Source organism: Myxocyprinus asiaticus, chromosome 43 (genome assembly GCF_019703515.2).
Source record: "Myxocyprinus asiaticus isolate MX2 ecotype Aquarium Trade chromosome 43, UBuf_Myxa_2, whole genome shotgun sequence".
In the NCBI taxonomy this organism is placed as follows: Eukaryota; Metazoa; Chordata; class Actinopteri; order Cypriniformes; family Catostomidae; genus Myxocyprinus; species Myxocyprinus asiaticus.
In genome coordinates this window covers 8,387,618-8,403,495 of record NC_059386.1, presented here as the reverse complement: position 1 = coordinate 8,403,495, position 15,878 = coordinate 8,387,618, and the positions used below count along the sequence as shown (strand labels likewise).

The 15,878-nt window shown below is 36.9% G+C and overlaps 1 protein-coding gene across 5 annotated transcripts in view; it reads right to left on the bottom strand.

Moving 5' to 3' along the window:
* vldlr (very low density lipoprotein receptor) overlaps positions 1-15,220 on the bottom strand; it is a 41,972-nt gene extending 26,752 nt beyond the window's left edge. For all 5 annotated transcript variants that reach the window (XM_051686094.1, XM_051686095.1, XM_051686096.1 and 2 more), the window contains exons 1-2: positions 14,907-15,220; positions 3,802-3,921 (exon numbers count right to left, since the gene is read on the bottom strand). In XM_051686094.1, coding sequence (XP_051542054.1) covers positions 3,802-3,921; positions 14,907-14,973 — 187 coding nt within the window. In that variant the 5' untranslated portion in view covers positions 14,974-15,220. The remainder of the gene's footprint in view (positions 1-3,801; positions 3,922-14,906) is intronic.
* Positions 15,221-15,878: the final 658 nt, after the last annotated feature.

Sequence of the window (15,878 nt, the reverse complement as noted above, 5' to 3'; positions counted from 1 at the left end):
ACTGGCCTCCAAGACTCTAAATTTACAGGTAGCTTAATTCAGCATTGGATATTGATTTAAAAAGAAAACACTTCAATAGTAGAGTGGGGCTTTAAGACAGAAGCCCTTTGATTCCTACAACATGAAGTTTAAGAGCAGCTCCCTCCCTTCTAAGACACATTCACAGTCTCTTCATGTCCACTCACAGCACAAGTGCATACTCAGAGGAGCAGGCCTCCTGTGGACAGAATGGCAATCAGAAACAGAGTATCGCAAACTGACGTTTATTCTGCATTCTCAACATTGGACTGTTTAAAGGCACTGCTGGGATACAGTAAAAGAGGTGAAAAAAGGCCTAAAGAGAATATAGAAGGGCTGCACAGTAAACCGAATAAATACGTTTAACATACATTTTTCTTAATCGCGTTTAACACATTTACCATTATTAAAGCATAAACCAGCATAAACACTGGTCGGAGTAAGTTGGAACATTTACAATGTGTCCCACCTGGAGTCATTACACGGAAGCTCACAACACAAACACAGCAGTGATTCAGTATCAGAGATAAAGTTATGGGGAAAGGACCTCTTAATGCTATTTGTAGTAAAAAACAAGCCCAGATGGGATAGAAATTAAGTACTTTGCAGCCTCTGCAATTCATAATTACCAGAGAAGCACATCAAGTCTTAACTATCACAAAAACCAAGAAAGAGACATTTTTGACTGCAAGCGCTTCATGTGGAGTTTGAAGCGGCGCTTCACGCTTCTGTTGACACCCTGACGTGAATCATGAACACGGCTTCATGATTGCTGTAACAAAGCAGATATCCACAGTATGCCGGCTGATTAATATTTTGGAGTAGTGAGTTTAAGAGATTTAATGTGCATTTCAATGAATACTCAACCTGTGTGGGGACTAGTTCTTTCAATTAATCCAACTCCCACGTAGACTTAGGAGTTTTCAGACACGTAGCTTGTTTGGTTTGTTCCAAAACAGGGGATAAAATTGTTACAATGTTGCATTTTCCTCTAGGTTTGGTTTGCTTTCACAAGGCATCATTTCAAAATGGACCAAAATTGTGTCAATAGAAGTAACATTTGAGTAAACGGTCACCTTAGTGGTCAGAATGTTTGAGCGCTGTTCCGGGATTTAGTGCATCCATTGATATACCGATTAAAATTATATACCTCTAAAAATGTTGTCAACCGTAACACATTTTCGAGTACTATTTGTCACGCTTATGCAAAACGTCACCACATGGTACAGAATGTGCGTTCCAGTCAGAGGCTGTGTGGCAAATACACTTTATCCAACACACAAATGATATGTGATGTAAAATTTGATAAAAATAACCACGACACATTCATTAGTTGCTTTCGCATTATTTCTGCATTGAAAAGTGCCTGACTGTTTACACGGTCTCAGAGCTGGCACGCACACGCGCGCATGCCGTGTTCATACAGTATATGTCTAAAACTAAACTAAGGGAGAAAATGCACCAGGTTCTGAAACAAATGCTCCAAAACAAGCCAGGTGTGAAAACACCCTTAGTGAAACATTTTAGTGCATTTCTATCTTTATACTGTGGAAGGCTTTATTTGGAAAATGTTAATAAAGCCTTATTGTTACATACTGCTTTGTTTTCTTTCCCAAGGAGGAAATAAGTACATTTTGACAGGAATAGTATACAGAGTAAAATTTTTTGCACTTTCAAAATCTTTAATTAATTGCAATTAACTGAAAAATTATGCGATTAATCAAGATTAAATTCTAAATCGACTGAAAGCACTAGTTTAAATAAATCTATAGGTGGGTCATTGACAATTAAGGTTGTCTGAGTTCATAAAAAATGGATTTAATGACTAAAAATGTCAAGTTAAAGGAATTAAAATACTTTTCTTGCACATATGACAATAGAATGACTGATTTGGTGAACACGTTTTTCAAATATTTATAATATTTTTAAACAAAACTGTTTCACTGCTCATTTTTTAATGTGCCAACATTTCTTTTAAGAATTTAAACTTTTAAATGACACTTTTTCCACACTACAAAACTAGACCGCTCCCATTATAAATCAACAAGATATAGACATGAGTGTAAATAAGAGATTTATTGTGCAATATAGACAGCTTTAGTGATAAAATGACATGGGAGCTTTCTAGTGTTGTCATGTGTCTTACTCTGTATAATATATTCCAAAGTTGAATTACTTTTTTCATACTGCTAAGAGACCCAATGTAAAGTTGTCTTGATTTACTGATGTATAAAAACAGCAACAAAGCAATTCAGGTACAGTTCTTGGCTCATAAAGAACATGGCATGCAGATGCTCCATACAAAATAAGTATTTTAATGTAAATTCTACTCATCAAAATTAATAATCACGATTACATTATCAAGGGAAATAATCAACTATTGTGAACTGTCATAAATGTGCTGCCCTAGAATACAGTACTTAATTTGGATCCAAAATAAGATTCCCATTCATCATATCTATGCTGACCCCCATCTGTAATTTCTCTCACATCAATGACCCAGTTAGCACATGGATGAGGATAAACTAAAGTGTTATCACCCAGGTGGGGCCATTTTCAAACATAAAAACCTCTCAATATGCAGTAACATGGATGAATGTTCCAAGCAAGCAACTGTGGCTCGTATAGACACAAGAGTTTAATGTGGCCATGATGACAGATTTCCAAAGAGTTGCATCAGATGTCAAGAACAGGACTAGTTTAATTGAGGAAATGGGAGCACACACATGCTGGCATTACACCAGCTCGTGGGTGTGGCTATTCTGGCACGCAAAGATACAACACACCCACATGTCATAACAATGACGGATCTTGTGCTGTAGAGCTGATGTAATTCTCAGATGGCTCAGTAAACGTGTGCAGAGCTTTAAAGGGACAGTTCACAAACATAAAAATCTGGCCTGTACTCATCCTCATGTCGTTTAAACCCTGTGGAACACTAAAAGTGAATTTAAGAATATCCTGGCTTCTCCTCATATAATAAAAATCAAAGGGGACTAGGGGTGTCAAGCTCCAAAATAACAAGTACAATAAAAGTAGTCAATACGATGCATGTGCTATATTTCAAGTCTTCTGAACCCATATGATAGTTTAAATTTCAGTCTGTTCATCACAAATAGCTATCTACTGAAAATCTTGCTCTCCGCTGCATCTCTCAAATCAAATATGTGCAATTAGGTTTGACATTAATGATGCTCAGTCACGAAACACCCGCAAACTAATGGCTTTTGGCATCAATGGTGTCAACAAAATATTTTTGGTAGTCCATACAAGTTTTTACTTTATTTGAGAGATTCAATGTGCGCTTATCTAATGTTCGCAAGCGTTGTGTTCGTGCCCATTCACGTTTTGACGTCAAAATTAGATGATTTCTGATGTCATGTATACTGTATATGGTTTTATTGCGTTGTCTGATTTTTTTTAATAAACTTATTTTTGCCAGTCATCAGCAGATTGGTGTGCATGCAAATGTAAATGTATCCGTCCCTTACTCAAAGCTATCGTATGACTTCAGAAGGCTTTGAATATGGCACACAGGTCATATAAAGTACATTTATGGTGCTTTTCTGTTATGTTGGAGCTTGACAGACCCAGTCTCCATTCACTTTCTTTATGGAAAGAACGTCCAGGATATTCTTAAATTCTCCTTTATGTTCAACCGATGTCATGTGAGTTCAAAACGACATGACGGGGAGTAGTTTTCATTTTGGGGTCACTGTTCCTTTAAATGACCGCATTGAGCACATACACACCAATGCACAAAAACGTCCTGAAAACACTCACCGCAGGATGTTTCGTCGCTCCCGTCCGAGCAGTCCTGGTCACCGTCACACTGCCACACAGACGGAATACACCGACCATTCCCACACTGGAACTGAGACAGCTCACATTCTGTCTGGGAACCTGTACAAATAGAGAAACAATCAGTCTTGTAATAATTCAGTGTCACACAATATTTCTTTCTGGCCCTTTAAATGAGAAGCATATTTTTTTGTGTTTTTTTTTTTTTTTTCCCTTCAACTTCACGCATCTCCATTGGTTGTCCAAAAAGATAGTTCCAACCCAAACTAACAACATTGTTTGTTTGAGCATTCTGAACAGCTCAAAACCTCAACATTGACCAGTGGCCAACAGGGGGAGTGTTTTGGAAACCGGTTTCAAACTGGTCTTTATTTTTGCAATTCTATTTGGTGCCATTAGTGGTGCAGAAATTAAACTTTCAGTTATTGAATAAGCCAACACTTGACAACCTAAACTTTTTGAAAGGTCTCTGGTAACAACCAAACTGCTTATGTTTGTAAATAATCCAGCTAGAAAGCATATGATCTCTATCAGAGCACACATAAGAGTAATAATATTCTCTTGGTACTCAGAGAAAAGACCTGACAAAATGCCCGTCAATCAACGACCGGCAAGATAGAACTATCAAAATAAAAATAAAAACATACTAATGCTATAGAAGTTACACAAACTCACTAGTTGCAGATCATAATGCTTCCATACTGACAGAAACATGGTTTGCTAAAACTACTGGTCTCAAAGAAAAGGCATATTGAATTTTGAATGAGAAATTTGAAGTCGCTTCAAATTTAAGATGTATCTCAAATGTTGACAAGAGAGACTTGTTATATACCAGTGTCGGGTGTAATCTGATTAAAATAATTGTGTTACTGTAATCCCCCAAAAAAGTATTGGAATACATTACATTTTAAGTTCTAGTAATCAGATCAAGCTACATTTACTGACTTTCAATTAATTACTATTTAGTATTCGGTTACACATTTCTAAATTAGTATTATTTATGTACTGTAGAATTTTAAACATTAATTGTTCAAATTTACCTCTTCGCATTTCTATAGCAGCTGAAGGGCATACAGCCCCTATTAACTTGACTAATTTAAAAAAAATGAATGAAACTCATAAATGAGTAAATTCAGAGTTCCTTCCAGGAAACTTTCCACCAGAATCACAAAAGTATTGTACTCCCCAGATATGTTAGTTAATCTTATGTTAGTGAATTCCAAACATTCCAATATTGGGTGTGTGTGCTCATTGATTCACAATAATCATAATCCACGCCCATGAAAACGCCATATAAGCAAGGCACCAGACTCACTAGTAAATGCTGTTTACATCTGTGGAACCGTAATGAAATCATTTTTATGAATGAAGAGCATTCCCATCGTGAAATTTGAATTTATCAAATACAATGGCATCTCAATGAAAGAAACTTACTGTCATCGCATGTTTTTTCTGTCAGAGGCTCTTTTATGAATCAAACAGATTGGTTTGACACGAGTATAAAAAATATTCGGTTCACGCCGGGAGGAGGATATCCACCACCATTAACTCTCTGGTTCAGTTCACAGCGCTAGCATTATTAGTGAAACTTCTCGGGTAAATCATGATAGTAACAGTGAAATACTTGCAACTGGAAGAATCTTCAAAGAAATGAATAGAATGCCTGAAGAAGATCTTTGACCGAAACACTAAGATATTTCAGATTTGCAAGCTCTACGACAGTGTGCGGGCCTTTTCTATCCCCGCCATTGAATTGTGTACGCACCTGCCCGCAATGTGTTTATTTATGGATTTAACTATGGGTGCACCGATCGATCGGCCACCGATCTAAATTGGCCGATATTAGTCTTAAATCTGTGATCGGCCAATCGTGCCTAGAATCAGGGCTGATCTTTTTTTGCAGCACACATACACTACTACTCTAATGAATGAGCGCTTTCTCAGCCCTTGAAGCATGACAGTGTGGCCTTTGGAGGGTGAATTGTTGGCAGTTCTAAGTATTCACAAATGTAAACTTTCAGACATGATGTAATTCACAAGAATATGCAGGTTTGTTTTCAAAAATGTGTAAGAATTATACGTGTATGAATATTAAGTTGCCCATTTTCTTGAGTCGTTACAGTAGTAATTCTGACTAGCTGCACAGTGAGCAGGAAGAGGGTAAAGAGGCTACTAACAGGTATAAAAACGTATTAAACAACAAATAAACATGCGTATACAAATCTGAGTACACGTGATGTAACGCGAGACTTGACAATCAGACGCTGTGTTGAGCTATAGAGACTGCGTGATCATGATTGCTTTTAGCTTTATTCTCTTTAACAGGAGCGCTCTCGTATTAAACATGCGCGGTCTCCAGATGCTCTCAATAACTCAGTCACTCATCTCAGTGCTATTCTATGAGGATCCCAATTTAAACCAGATTAATATTGGTCACAATCCCACTAATAACAGATATAACTGTTTAACCTTCAATAACGACACCGCGTCTTCACACATTTGCTTAATAATTAATGATTTGTGTTACAACAAGTTGCCAAAGACAGTAAACAAATCATAGATATTAATGATTTCTCACTGGAGCAGTTTTTCTTATTTCTGAATGTATCTCTGCTGTGTGTGATGCTCTCATAGTTTTTGGTTGCCAGAATGTCACAATGACCTTTTGGTATTGACAACAGGACTACTCATAACTGTTTTCAATACAAATAAATGTTAGCAATTCGAATTAAACGTAATTTTGGTAATACTTTACAAAAAGGTTTCATTTCTTTAACATTAGTTAATGCATTAGGCATCATGAACAAACAATGAACAATATATATTTTTACAGCATTTATTAATCATAATATTCGTTAATAAAAATACCATTGTTCATTGTTAGTTCATAATGCATTAATGTACATTAACTGATACAACTTTTGATTTTTAAAATGTAATAGTATATGTTGTAACTAACATTAAGTTCATTAGTTCATGTTAACTACAGTAATGTTGTTAAATAATGTTAATAAATTGAACCTTTTTGTAAAGTGTTACCGTAATTTAACTGTTGTGGGGCATAAACATAACTGCAGCATATAACTTTAAACAAAAATCGGTATCGGCTGATCTTAGTGTTTAAAAAAAAAAAAAAAAATTCTGAGATCGGCCTCAAATTTCCTGATCAGTGCACCACTAGATTTAACAGTATTAGCACTGCCCATACGTTATCAACTAAACGTGATTTACCGATGCCTATCAAATTATGAAACCTAAATTACAGAGCTCATAAAAAAATAAAAAAAAAAGGAATAACTCAGTCAACCAATACACTTGAATGTTACCACAGAGTCTACTGTATAACATCGACTACCGAGGTGGCTGGCACAACGAAAACAAAGACAGTTATGTATCCAATGTAATAGAAACTAAACAAGGCAGTTTCACGACACTGGACCTGACAACTGGTAAAATTTTTGTGCCGTTTGTGCAGCCAAGATGGTGCTCGCATTGCAGTTTCATCGTGGTTAAAAACTTAAAATCATGAACTTCACGGAGTCAAGTCACCCACAGCATGTCTCTCACAGTTTACTAAAAACAGCATATCGAAATAAAAATACATAAAAATAGTATTAATATTGGATATTAAAGTCATTTTAGGCATATTGTATCTACACATGTAGGATTCTGTTGTCTCTTGTGGTCCACGCAGTGTTTTCAGCTTGAACTGGTTCATAATAGCTTGACGATTTTCAAAGCATTGACGAACTGCTTAAAATACATTCTTTTACAGCATTTGTCCACCATTCACATCATTCAACCATGCACAATAAAATATTAGGATATTTTAGGCAGTGAAATGTTTTGTTAATTTCATTATAGACTATAAAAGTATTTTTCGATGACAGTTTGTGTATGCTTTAAATTTTTATTTTAAATGTAAACCACCAGGTAACTTATGCACATCTATTTTTTGGCCTATATCTCTGACACTTTTGAAGGACAATTCTGTTAAATTTATGACTCAAAATGATTATTCTCCATGTTTTTGCAGTTAAAGAAGAGCTCAATTAAATTTTCTTTGGTTGGTATTTAAAGATTTCAGACTGACTGCAAACCAACGCGGCTTCCGCTCAAGCAAATATAAATTATTTTTATTTTTTTTATCTTCTGCGGCAGCTGCAGTGAGACGCACACAGACGCATCAGGGATTTAGGGACATGAGCAGTATGCAGAACTGCCCTGCATTGTGCGGTTTCCCACAAATTAACTAGAAAATCATGTCCATGTTAAATGGTCCTAATATTATTAGTGGGCTTTTCCAGTGTTTTATGAAAAAGACGGTGTGGTTGTTTCAAGGAGCACAATACTTGTTGATCCCTCTCCAAACATAGTGCTTATGGTTGTGACCATAAAGCTGTATTTTGATCTCGTCACTCCAAATTACAGTGTGCCAGAAGCTGTGAGGCATGTCAAGGTGTCGTCGGGCATATGGCATTGGCGCAGTAAAGGCTTCTTTCTGGCAACTCGACCATGCGGCTCATTTTTGTTCAAGTATCATTGTATTGTGCGCCTGGAAACAACCACACCGTCTTTTTCCAGAGCAGCCTGTATTTCTCCTGAGGTTAACTGTGGGTTTTTCTTTGTATCCCTAACAATTCTTCTGGCAGTTGTGGCTGAAATCTTTCTTGGTCTACCTGACCTTGGCTTGGTATCAAGAGATCCCTGAATTTTCCACTTCTTAATAAGAGATTGAACAGTACTGACTGGCATTTTCAAGGCTTTGGATATCTTTTTATATCCTTTTCCATCTTTATAAAGTTCCATTACCTTGTTACGCAGGTCTTTTGACAGTTCTTTTCTGCTCCCCATGGCTCAGTATCTAGCCTGCTCAGTGCATCCACGTGAGCGCTAACAAACTCATTGACTATTTATACACAGACACTAATTGCAATTTAAAAAGCCACAGGTGTGGGAAATTAACCTTTAATTGCCATTTAAACCTGTGTGTGTCACCTTGTGTGCCTGTAACTAGGCCAAACATTCAAGGGCATGTAAACTTTTGATCAGGGCAATTTGGGTGATTTAAAAAGGAGCCAAACAACTGTGTGATAATAAATGGCTTCATATGATCACTATCCTTAAATAAAAGACAGATTTTTTGGCATGATCAGTCATATTTTCAAAATCAATGCCATAATGTCACAATTTCTGCCAGGGTATGCAAACTTGCAAAAAAAAGCACAACTGTACATTTGCTGCATACACACTAAATTAATTTTATTTTTCTAAAATAGGATTGTCTCCGATTACAACTAAATATTCTTTTAAACGTATTTGAGTAGAAGTGCATGTTTATCCAGTTAAATAATGATTTACTGATGAAATTAGACAAGACATTTGACATTAGGATTATATTCCACCATATCATTATTATACATAATATTCAGCATTGATATATAGTAAATTAATATGGCACACTCATTAAACCTCTGTAAACTTTCATTTTCTCTCAAACTGTCAGAGCTGATCAATCTCACACTTCAAATGGACATTTGATCCCTCGCACTGAAAGGCTCGTCTCTCTCCTGCTGCTGTTTTCACTTTCAGCTGAACTCATGGTAGAACACCTGTGGCTGCTAGTGTACAATCGTATTTAAGAGCTCCTTGTGCCAATGAAGCTTTTTCCATTTGTATGCCCGCGTTACGTAGGCGTAGGATATAACATGTATTGGATAGATGAGACCCTAAAATTATTTCAAAACAATTTTAAAAAACCGTCCCATCTCCACAATGCGCATAGTCACATTTTTAAACCGCGATGCATCGTGCCACGATAAACCATTACACCCCTAGTGATTAGAATTAAATGTTTATTTTTCATTGTTTTTGATCAACAACTGACTGTAAAGTACAGAAAGGGTTTTAAAAAAGGAGACATTATTAATTGACAATCGGTTGCATGGATCTCATCTTTGGACACTTTTACTCTCAACATGCAGTGAAAGGATCTTGCTGCTATATACTCCACCAATACACTACACAATCACTGGTGAGTGAAATGTAAACATTTACCAGCTAGCTGCAAAATATACACAAAATATATACACTTCAATCATATAGCACAAAATTTGTTTGCAAATATGTGTGATTTCCTCTCATTGTAGAGGGTTGCCACAGAGTAAAAGACCGATCTTGGGATTGAAGAATCAATAGAGATCATTCAAATGAAGATTGCGATGCATCAAATTGATATTTTTACCCACCCCTCTAGTGATAAAGGAATATTCCTACCATCGGAGCAATTCAAGGACCACCTGTTTTCAGGAAGGGGCAGTAAGCGAAACTCCAACTGTTTAGGCAACGCGCAGCTGTACAGAGACCAAACCACACTCATGCTTGCTTGATACTAGCGATAGCAAGATGAAAATATGTTTTTGCGTTGAAACCCAGCTGGACAGAACGCAGTGATCTTGAGACGTGTTTTTTTTTAAGTTTCAAACTAAGTTTAAAGTTTAAAAGTTTTGCCTTTATGGTGTGATGCAACCAAAGTGAGAGGCTTCAAAAGCACCCATCTGATGCATACATTGCTGCATCCTTAGAAACACCCCTATAATAAATCCATCTCAGACAGACTGACTAATTCAATTGAAAAATGGACTGCTGTGCACTGTAGGCCAATGATAGGCTGATGTTTAATATGGAAATAAATATATGGACTTCAAGGGTTGCCCCCTAATAGTTGACCAAACATTAGTTGATGAGAAGAGTCTTGGCCAACCAAGTTTTGATTGGTCAGGTGGTTGCAGAAAAAAAATAAAAATCCACAGGAAACCGACGAACACCGGTATTACCGCTGGTTGGACGCTAATTTTCATTAAGTAGGGTTAAGCTTAAGCCTACACAAAGCAAGACGCCTTGATTTCAAACTTCGAACTTTATTTTTTTTTTTTTATTTCAACTAAAAATTCAAATGAAACTTGGAAAGAAAAAAAAAATTAAGTGCAATTAAAATGTGTGTTCAACTTTTTGAAAGATGGCTTTTCAACAGTTGTAAAGGGCAACATATCTCTGGCAAAGAACCTACTTCATCAGTGCATTCTCTACCAGTCGGGTATTCCGTTGTCCGGGAAAATACATCATGTGTGTGAATACATTTGTTTGTTCCCTCCTTCACGATATATATATATATAAAAAAAACACACACATAAATAAATCACAATATCCAATTACATCAGCAACCCCGGGGCTGAGGGATTGGTGAATATTCTTGCTTTAGTGATTTTGCATTGAATTTATTTAAAAAAAAACTTAAATCAAATACATTTCTAAATTCAAATTACACTCCAAACTAAACGAAAAAGCGATTAAAATAATGAAGTGATCAAAAAAAATTATATAAGTAACCACCTGTCCATTTAGCGTCAGGCAAATATCCGTCTAAACATGAAGGCGGGAAATTACTTGCACAAATAAAGACAAACAATTATAAATGTAAAAATAATAATTATAATGATAATAATCACTGAAATATAAATCATGGTTCGAGGTGAACGTGTTTTTGTATTTTATGTTTTAATCACAGATGTATAGGCTGCAGAGTGGCGTTCACAATGAACTGCTCTGTGGAAATAAAGCAAACTGAACTCAAAGCACCTCCTGAGCTGAGATGTCTGAGGTCATTTGAAGCACTTACAGACGATACTGTTCTTGCAAAAAAGAAATTCAGAAGACAGAAACAAAGAAAGAGTGAGAACCTTTTACATGCGCGTTCCACGAGACTGCACGCCTCCGTACAAACAGCGTGTCATACATGCGACTAGACGGCTTTTCTGTCATCTGCTCTTAATAATATAATTGACTTCTAAAACCATTTTTTGTATCATCTTACCCATGTTTTAATCATCTGCCACAATAATGTAATACATTAACTATCTGAATTATTATATTTCATATAATTATTTAAATACAACTATATATAATTAAACATTATAGATTGAATTATTGTTATTTGAGGGCCTTTCTCTGCAAAATATTTATATATGTTTAATCGTATATCATAATTAGATAAACATTTTTAATCAATTGACAGTCCAAGTAACAGTATTTTCATTCGTATAAGAACATCTAACATTAGCATTTAACTTTCAAGGCGAACAACGTGCCCTGCATTTCTTGTGAATCAGAGACAGTACAGCCAGTCCTTTGAAACAACGCGGTCACTTCATGGTCACCCTCTTCACCATTATGACATGTGACATTACCCACAGTCAGTCGATCAGTGGCTGGCCTGCTGTTCAGTCTAATCAGAAGAACACAAGATCAGTCCTCAGCTGAGAGAGCAGCATTATCCAATCGAATTAAAGCTATATCACTCAGCCAACCTACTTGATATAAAGAAACCATGCAGAGAGTGGGGTAGATTTCTTTAAATTCACTATGCCTTACAGTTTTAGATTCAATTATGAGGCTGTATGCATGTACTTTAAGCCTTTTCTTGGACAGCTGTATTGTTGGACAGCTGCTCTTCTTGACTGTGACGGCATTTGAGAATATTCAAACAGTTGTGTAACTCCATGTGTAGGATTTCAGAGTTTTGTTCATAATATACTGCTCAGGATATACACTCACCAACCACTTTATTAGGAAGACCTTTACACCTACTTATCCATGAGATTATGTAATCAGCCAATCTTGGGGAAGCAGTGCAATGCATAACATCATGCAGATACGGGTCAGGAGTTTCAGTTAATGTTCACATCAACCATCTGAATGGGGAAAAAATGTGATCTCAGTGATTTTGACCGTGGCATAATTGTTGGTGCCAGATGGGCTGGTTTGAGTATTTTTGTAACTGCCGATCTCCTGAGATTTTCACGCACAACAGTCCGAGCACTGCTGCGCTCAATTGCAATGACAATCACATACATACTCTTTGCACTAAAGGCACTAGTACATTTTTGCCAGTCCCTTGTAGTTCTTAGAGCAGTGTAATGCTATATGACACTGCAGTAGATTAGAATCATAATTTGTAACAGTGGTGTATGGTTTATAACAGCCAAAACATATTAACTGCAGATACTTTGGCCAAAACCATTGGCCAAATAAGCAAGAGTAAACTATCTGGCATATAAAAGCTATTTACATTTTTACAAAATGCTGCACCAACACTTTCCGTAAACATTACTGGTTGAGGTAATTGGTAGTTATGAGATTCACTTTTAGACATGTAGACGACTTTCATTACCTTAACCATTACCTACGAGACCATCACTGAGCTTCACAAGTTTTCAAAGGCCCTGAAGCCTTATTCTTTCATATTTGTGCGAGAACACGTTATCACAGGGCTTCCAAAGTTCTGATTCATCAGACTACCATGGCTGAGAGATGCGAAGAATGCCGCAGGACCTTGTGATCTAAAGGATAGTACGGATCAGCCTGACCTCAAAACCCCATATCAGCAGTACATTTTCTCTTGACAACCCATATGTGGTAAACACGTAGAAATGCCACTTGGTTATCTCACCTCATCAGGATGCAAAAAAGCAAAAACTCCTCCTGGAATGATCTAAGGTTAATTGCCTTGCTCAAGGGCACAAAGGGTGACAGAACATGGTTCAGTTACACTGGGGTTTGAACCTGCAACCATTTGGTTTCTAGGTCAAATATTTAACCACTAAGCCACCCCACTCAAATACCTCAACAGCAGGCTAAGACCTAGATTTTGGAAATTACACACACACACACACACACACACACACACACAGCGCTCATATGAGGTTGCCAATAGAAAAAAAAATGTAACATACGTAATATTTTTTTTCTCCAGACATATTGCCTATACGAACAAATATCATTTATGTAAGAGCAAACGCAACCCGATTGCGTCCAGGGGGCGTTCACATATCACACGACTGTAACTTACAAAATGCATTTTTACACAAAGAACGCGTACTTGCGCGCAAAAAAGCAAGACGCAACGCTACGATAAGAGTAGAACGCAGGTGTCTCGAGACGTAAAAAAGTTTTTTAATTTGACAAGGCGTCTAATATCTCGACGCTCCTACGCGAGACGCCAGAAAACTGCGAGGCATGGCGCAACGGTCAAAAACGTCCGTCTAGCACGTGTTTATGTAGGAAAACAAGCGCGGACGGACGGAAGCAAGAACGCGTTCGATTTGAACGGCCCCTTTGCGCTGCGTTTTAAAACGGTGTCACGTTAAACCAGCTCTCGTTTTGAAACCCATACCTTCAGTTCCATTCCGTTACGCCCTGCCAAACTGGTTTTGCGCGCATGAACGCGTTCCGTGTGTAAAAATGTATTATTTTTAAGTTACAGTCAAGTTTGTACGCTTTTATACTCTCAACAATAACACCAAAAGATAAAACCAAATCATAAAAGTAGGATCTACCTCTAAGCGAATAACGCAGAGATAATAATTGGGCCAACGGGTATTATAGATGCTGAAATGCGTTTCAAACGTGCTTTAACCGGAGTCACCCGTTTATTATGGTCAATTGCCGCAACCAAACACGCCTCGTTGTGTTACCAAGCGAAGCAGCGTGTATTCCACTGATTGAGATATTAAAGAAGCACTCCGAATTAATAAATGGCAATACCATGTCTTAATAGTACATGAGGCCGAACTATATTAATAATAAATGGTCGCTACGCTTTCAAAACGCACATAATAAGCACATATGTATGCTAAAACTGGACGGAAATCGTACTTCAGTTTTTAAGCGTTCAAAAACAAGGAATATATAACATTTGATTTAGGACGTATTATTGCGTATTATTTGCACAGGCCTATACATTAAGACGCATTTTAAATGAGCTACCAGTGAGCCATTAAATGAAATACAATTTCCACTGGGTGAAAAAAAAAAAAAATGTTTTTTAATTTAGCCAACATTTAAACTAATATTTTTGTACAGGGACAAAGAGCGAATTTTATTGACAAAGCAGCTCAATATACTGTAAGGAATTTAAATCATACAATGTTGAGAACAAGATTGCTTCATTGTAACCACAAACGTTGTATGAACGCGGCATTGTTCCATAAGCTCTTTCCATGGCAACCACCATCGTTCTAAACACTCACCGCGGGAAAATCCACACAACTGAAGACATACTGGCAGAATGAGAAGCCTCAGCATAGACGTGATCATTTCGCGCTGGAGTTGAACGCTGTGCCGTCTGTCTGTGGCCTCGTCCCTGATATTGTAGCACAGCCGATAAGTCTTCGTGGGACAAACAGAAAGCAGCGTGATCCACGGGCTTTTATCTCATCTTAGGCAGTTCCCCGGTCAGTCTCTCCGCGCAAGCGAACCGGTCACAGAACCGCAATCCATGTCCTAATTTAAAGATAGCGTAAACCTGCGGCAAATATCCGCGCCACTGCCGAACACAGGCGTGTTTTTTTTTTTTTTTTTTTCCCTTTCCTTCAACATGTCATTCTTCCGATGTTAACCCTTTCTTTACCACAACCACCACTAAATTATGGAAGACGGATCCCGCCATATAATAATAAAAAAAAATAAAAAAAATGAAAGAGCTAATTCTGACTTTTTAAGCTTTTTACATAAGGGACCGTCTGAAAATTCCACCCACTGCACTAAAACATCGGCGGTGTCCATATATATATATATATAAAGTTATATATATACAGGGTTGGGAGGGTTACTTTTGAAATGTAATCCACTACAGATTACAGAATACATGCTGTAAAATGTAATTTGTAATGCATTTCGTTAGATTACTCAAGGTCAGCAATGTATTCTAAATACTTTGGATTACTTCTTCAGCACTGGTAGATTTTTTCACTTGTTTTGACTATAAAAACTCTGCCAGTACAGTAAGACAAAATACACATGTTAAAAATACATTCTCTGAAAAACCTGAAATATCTTATGCAGTGTTGTTTCTAAAACAAGATAAATCAAATTGATCTTGTTTTAAGGATTTTTAAATATTTATATAGGAAAACAATACAAAAATTGTCATCAAGAATACAATTTTTGCCCTAATATCAAAGATCTTACTAGAAAAAAAGAAATTATGATCTAACGTGAAT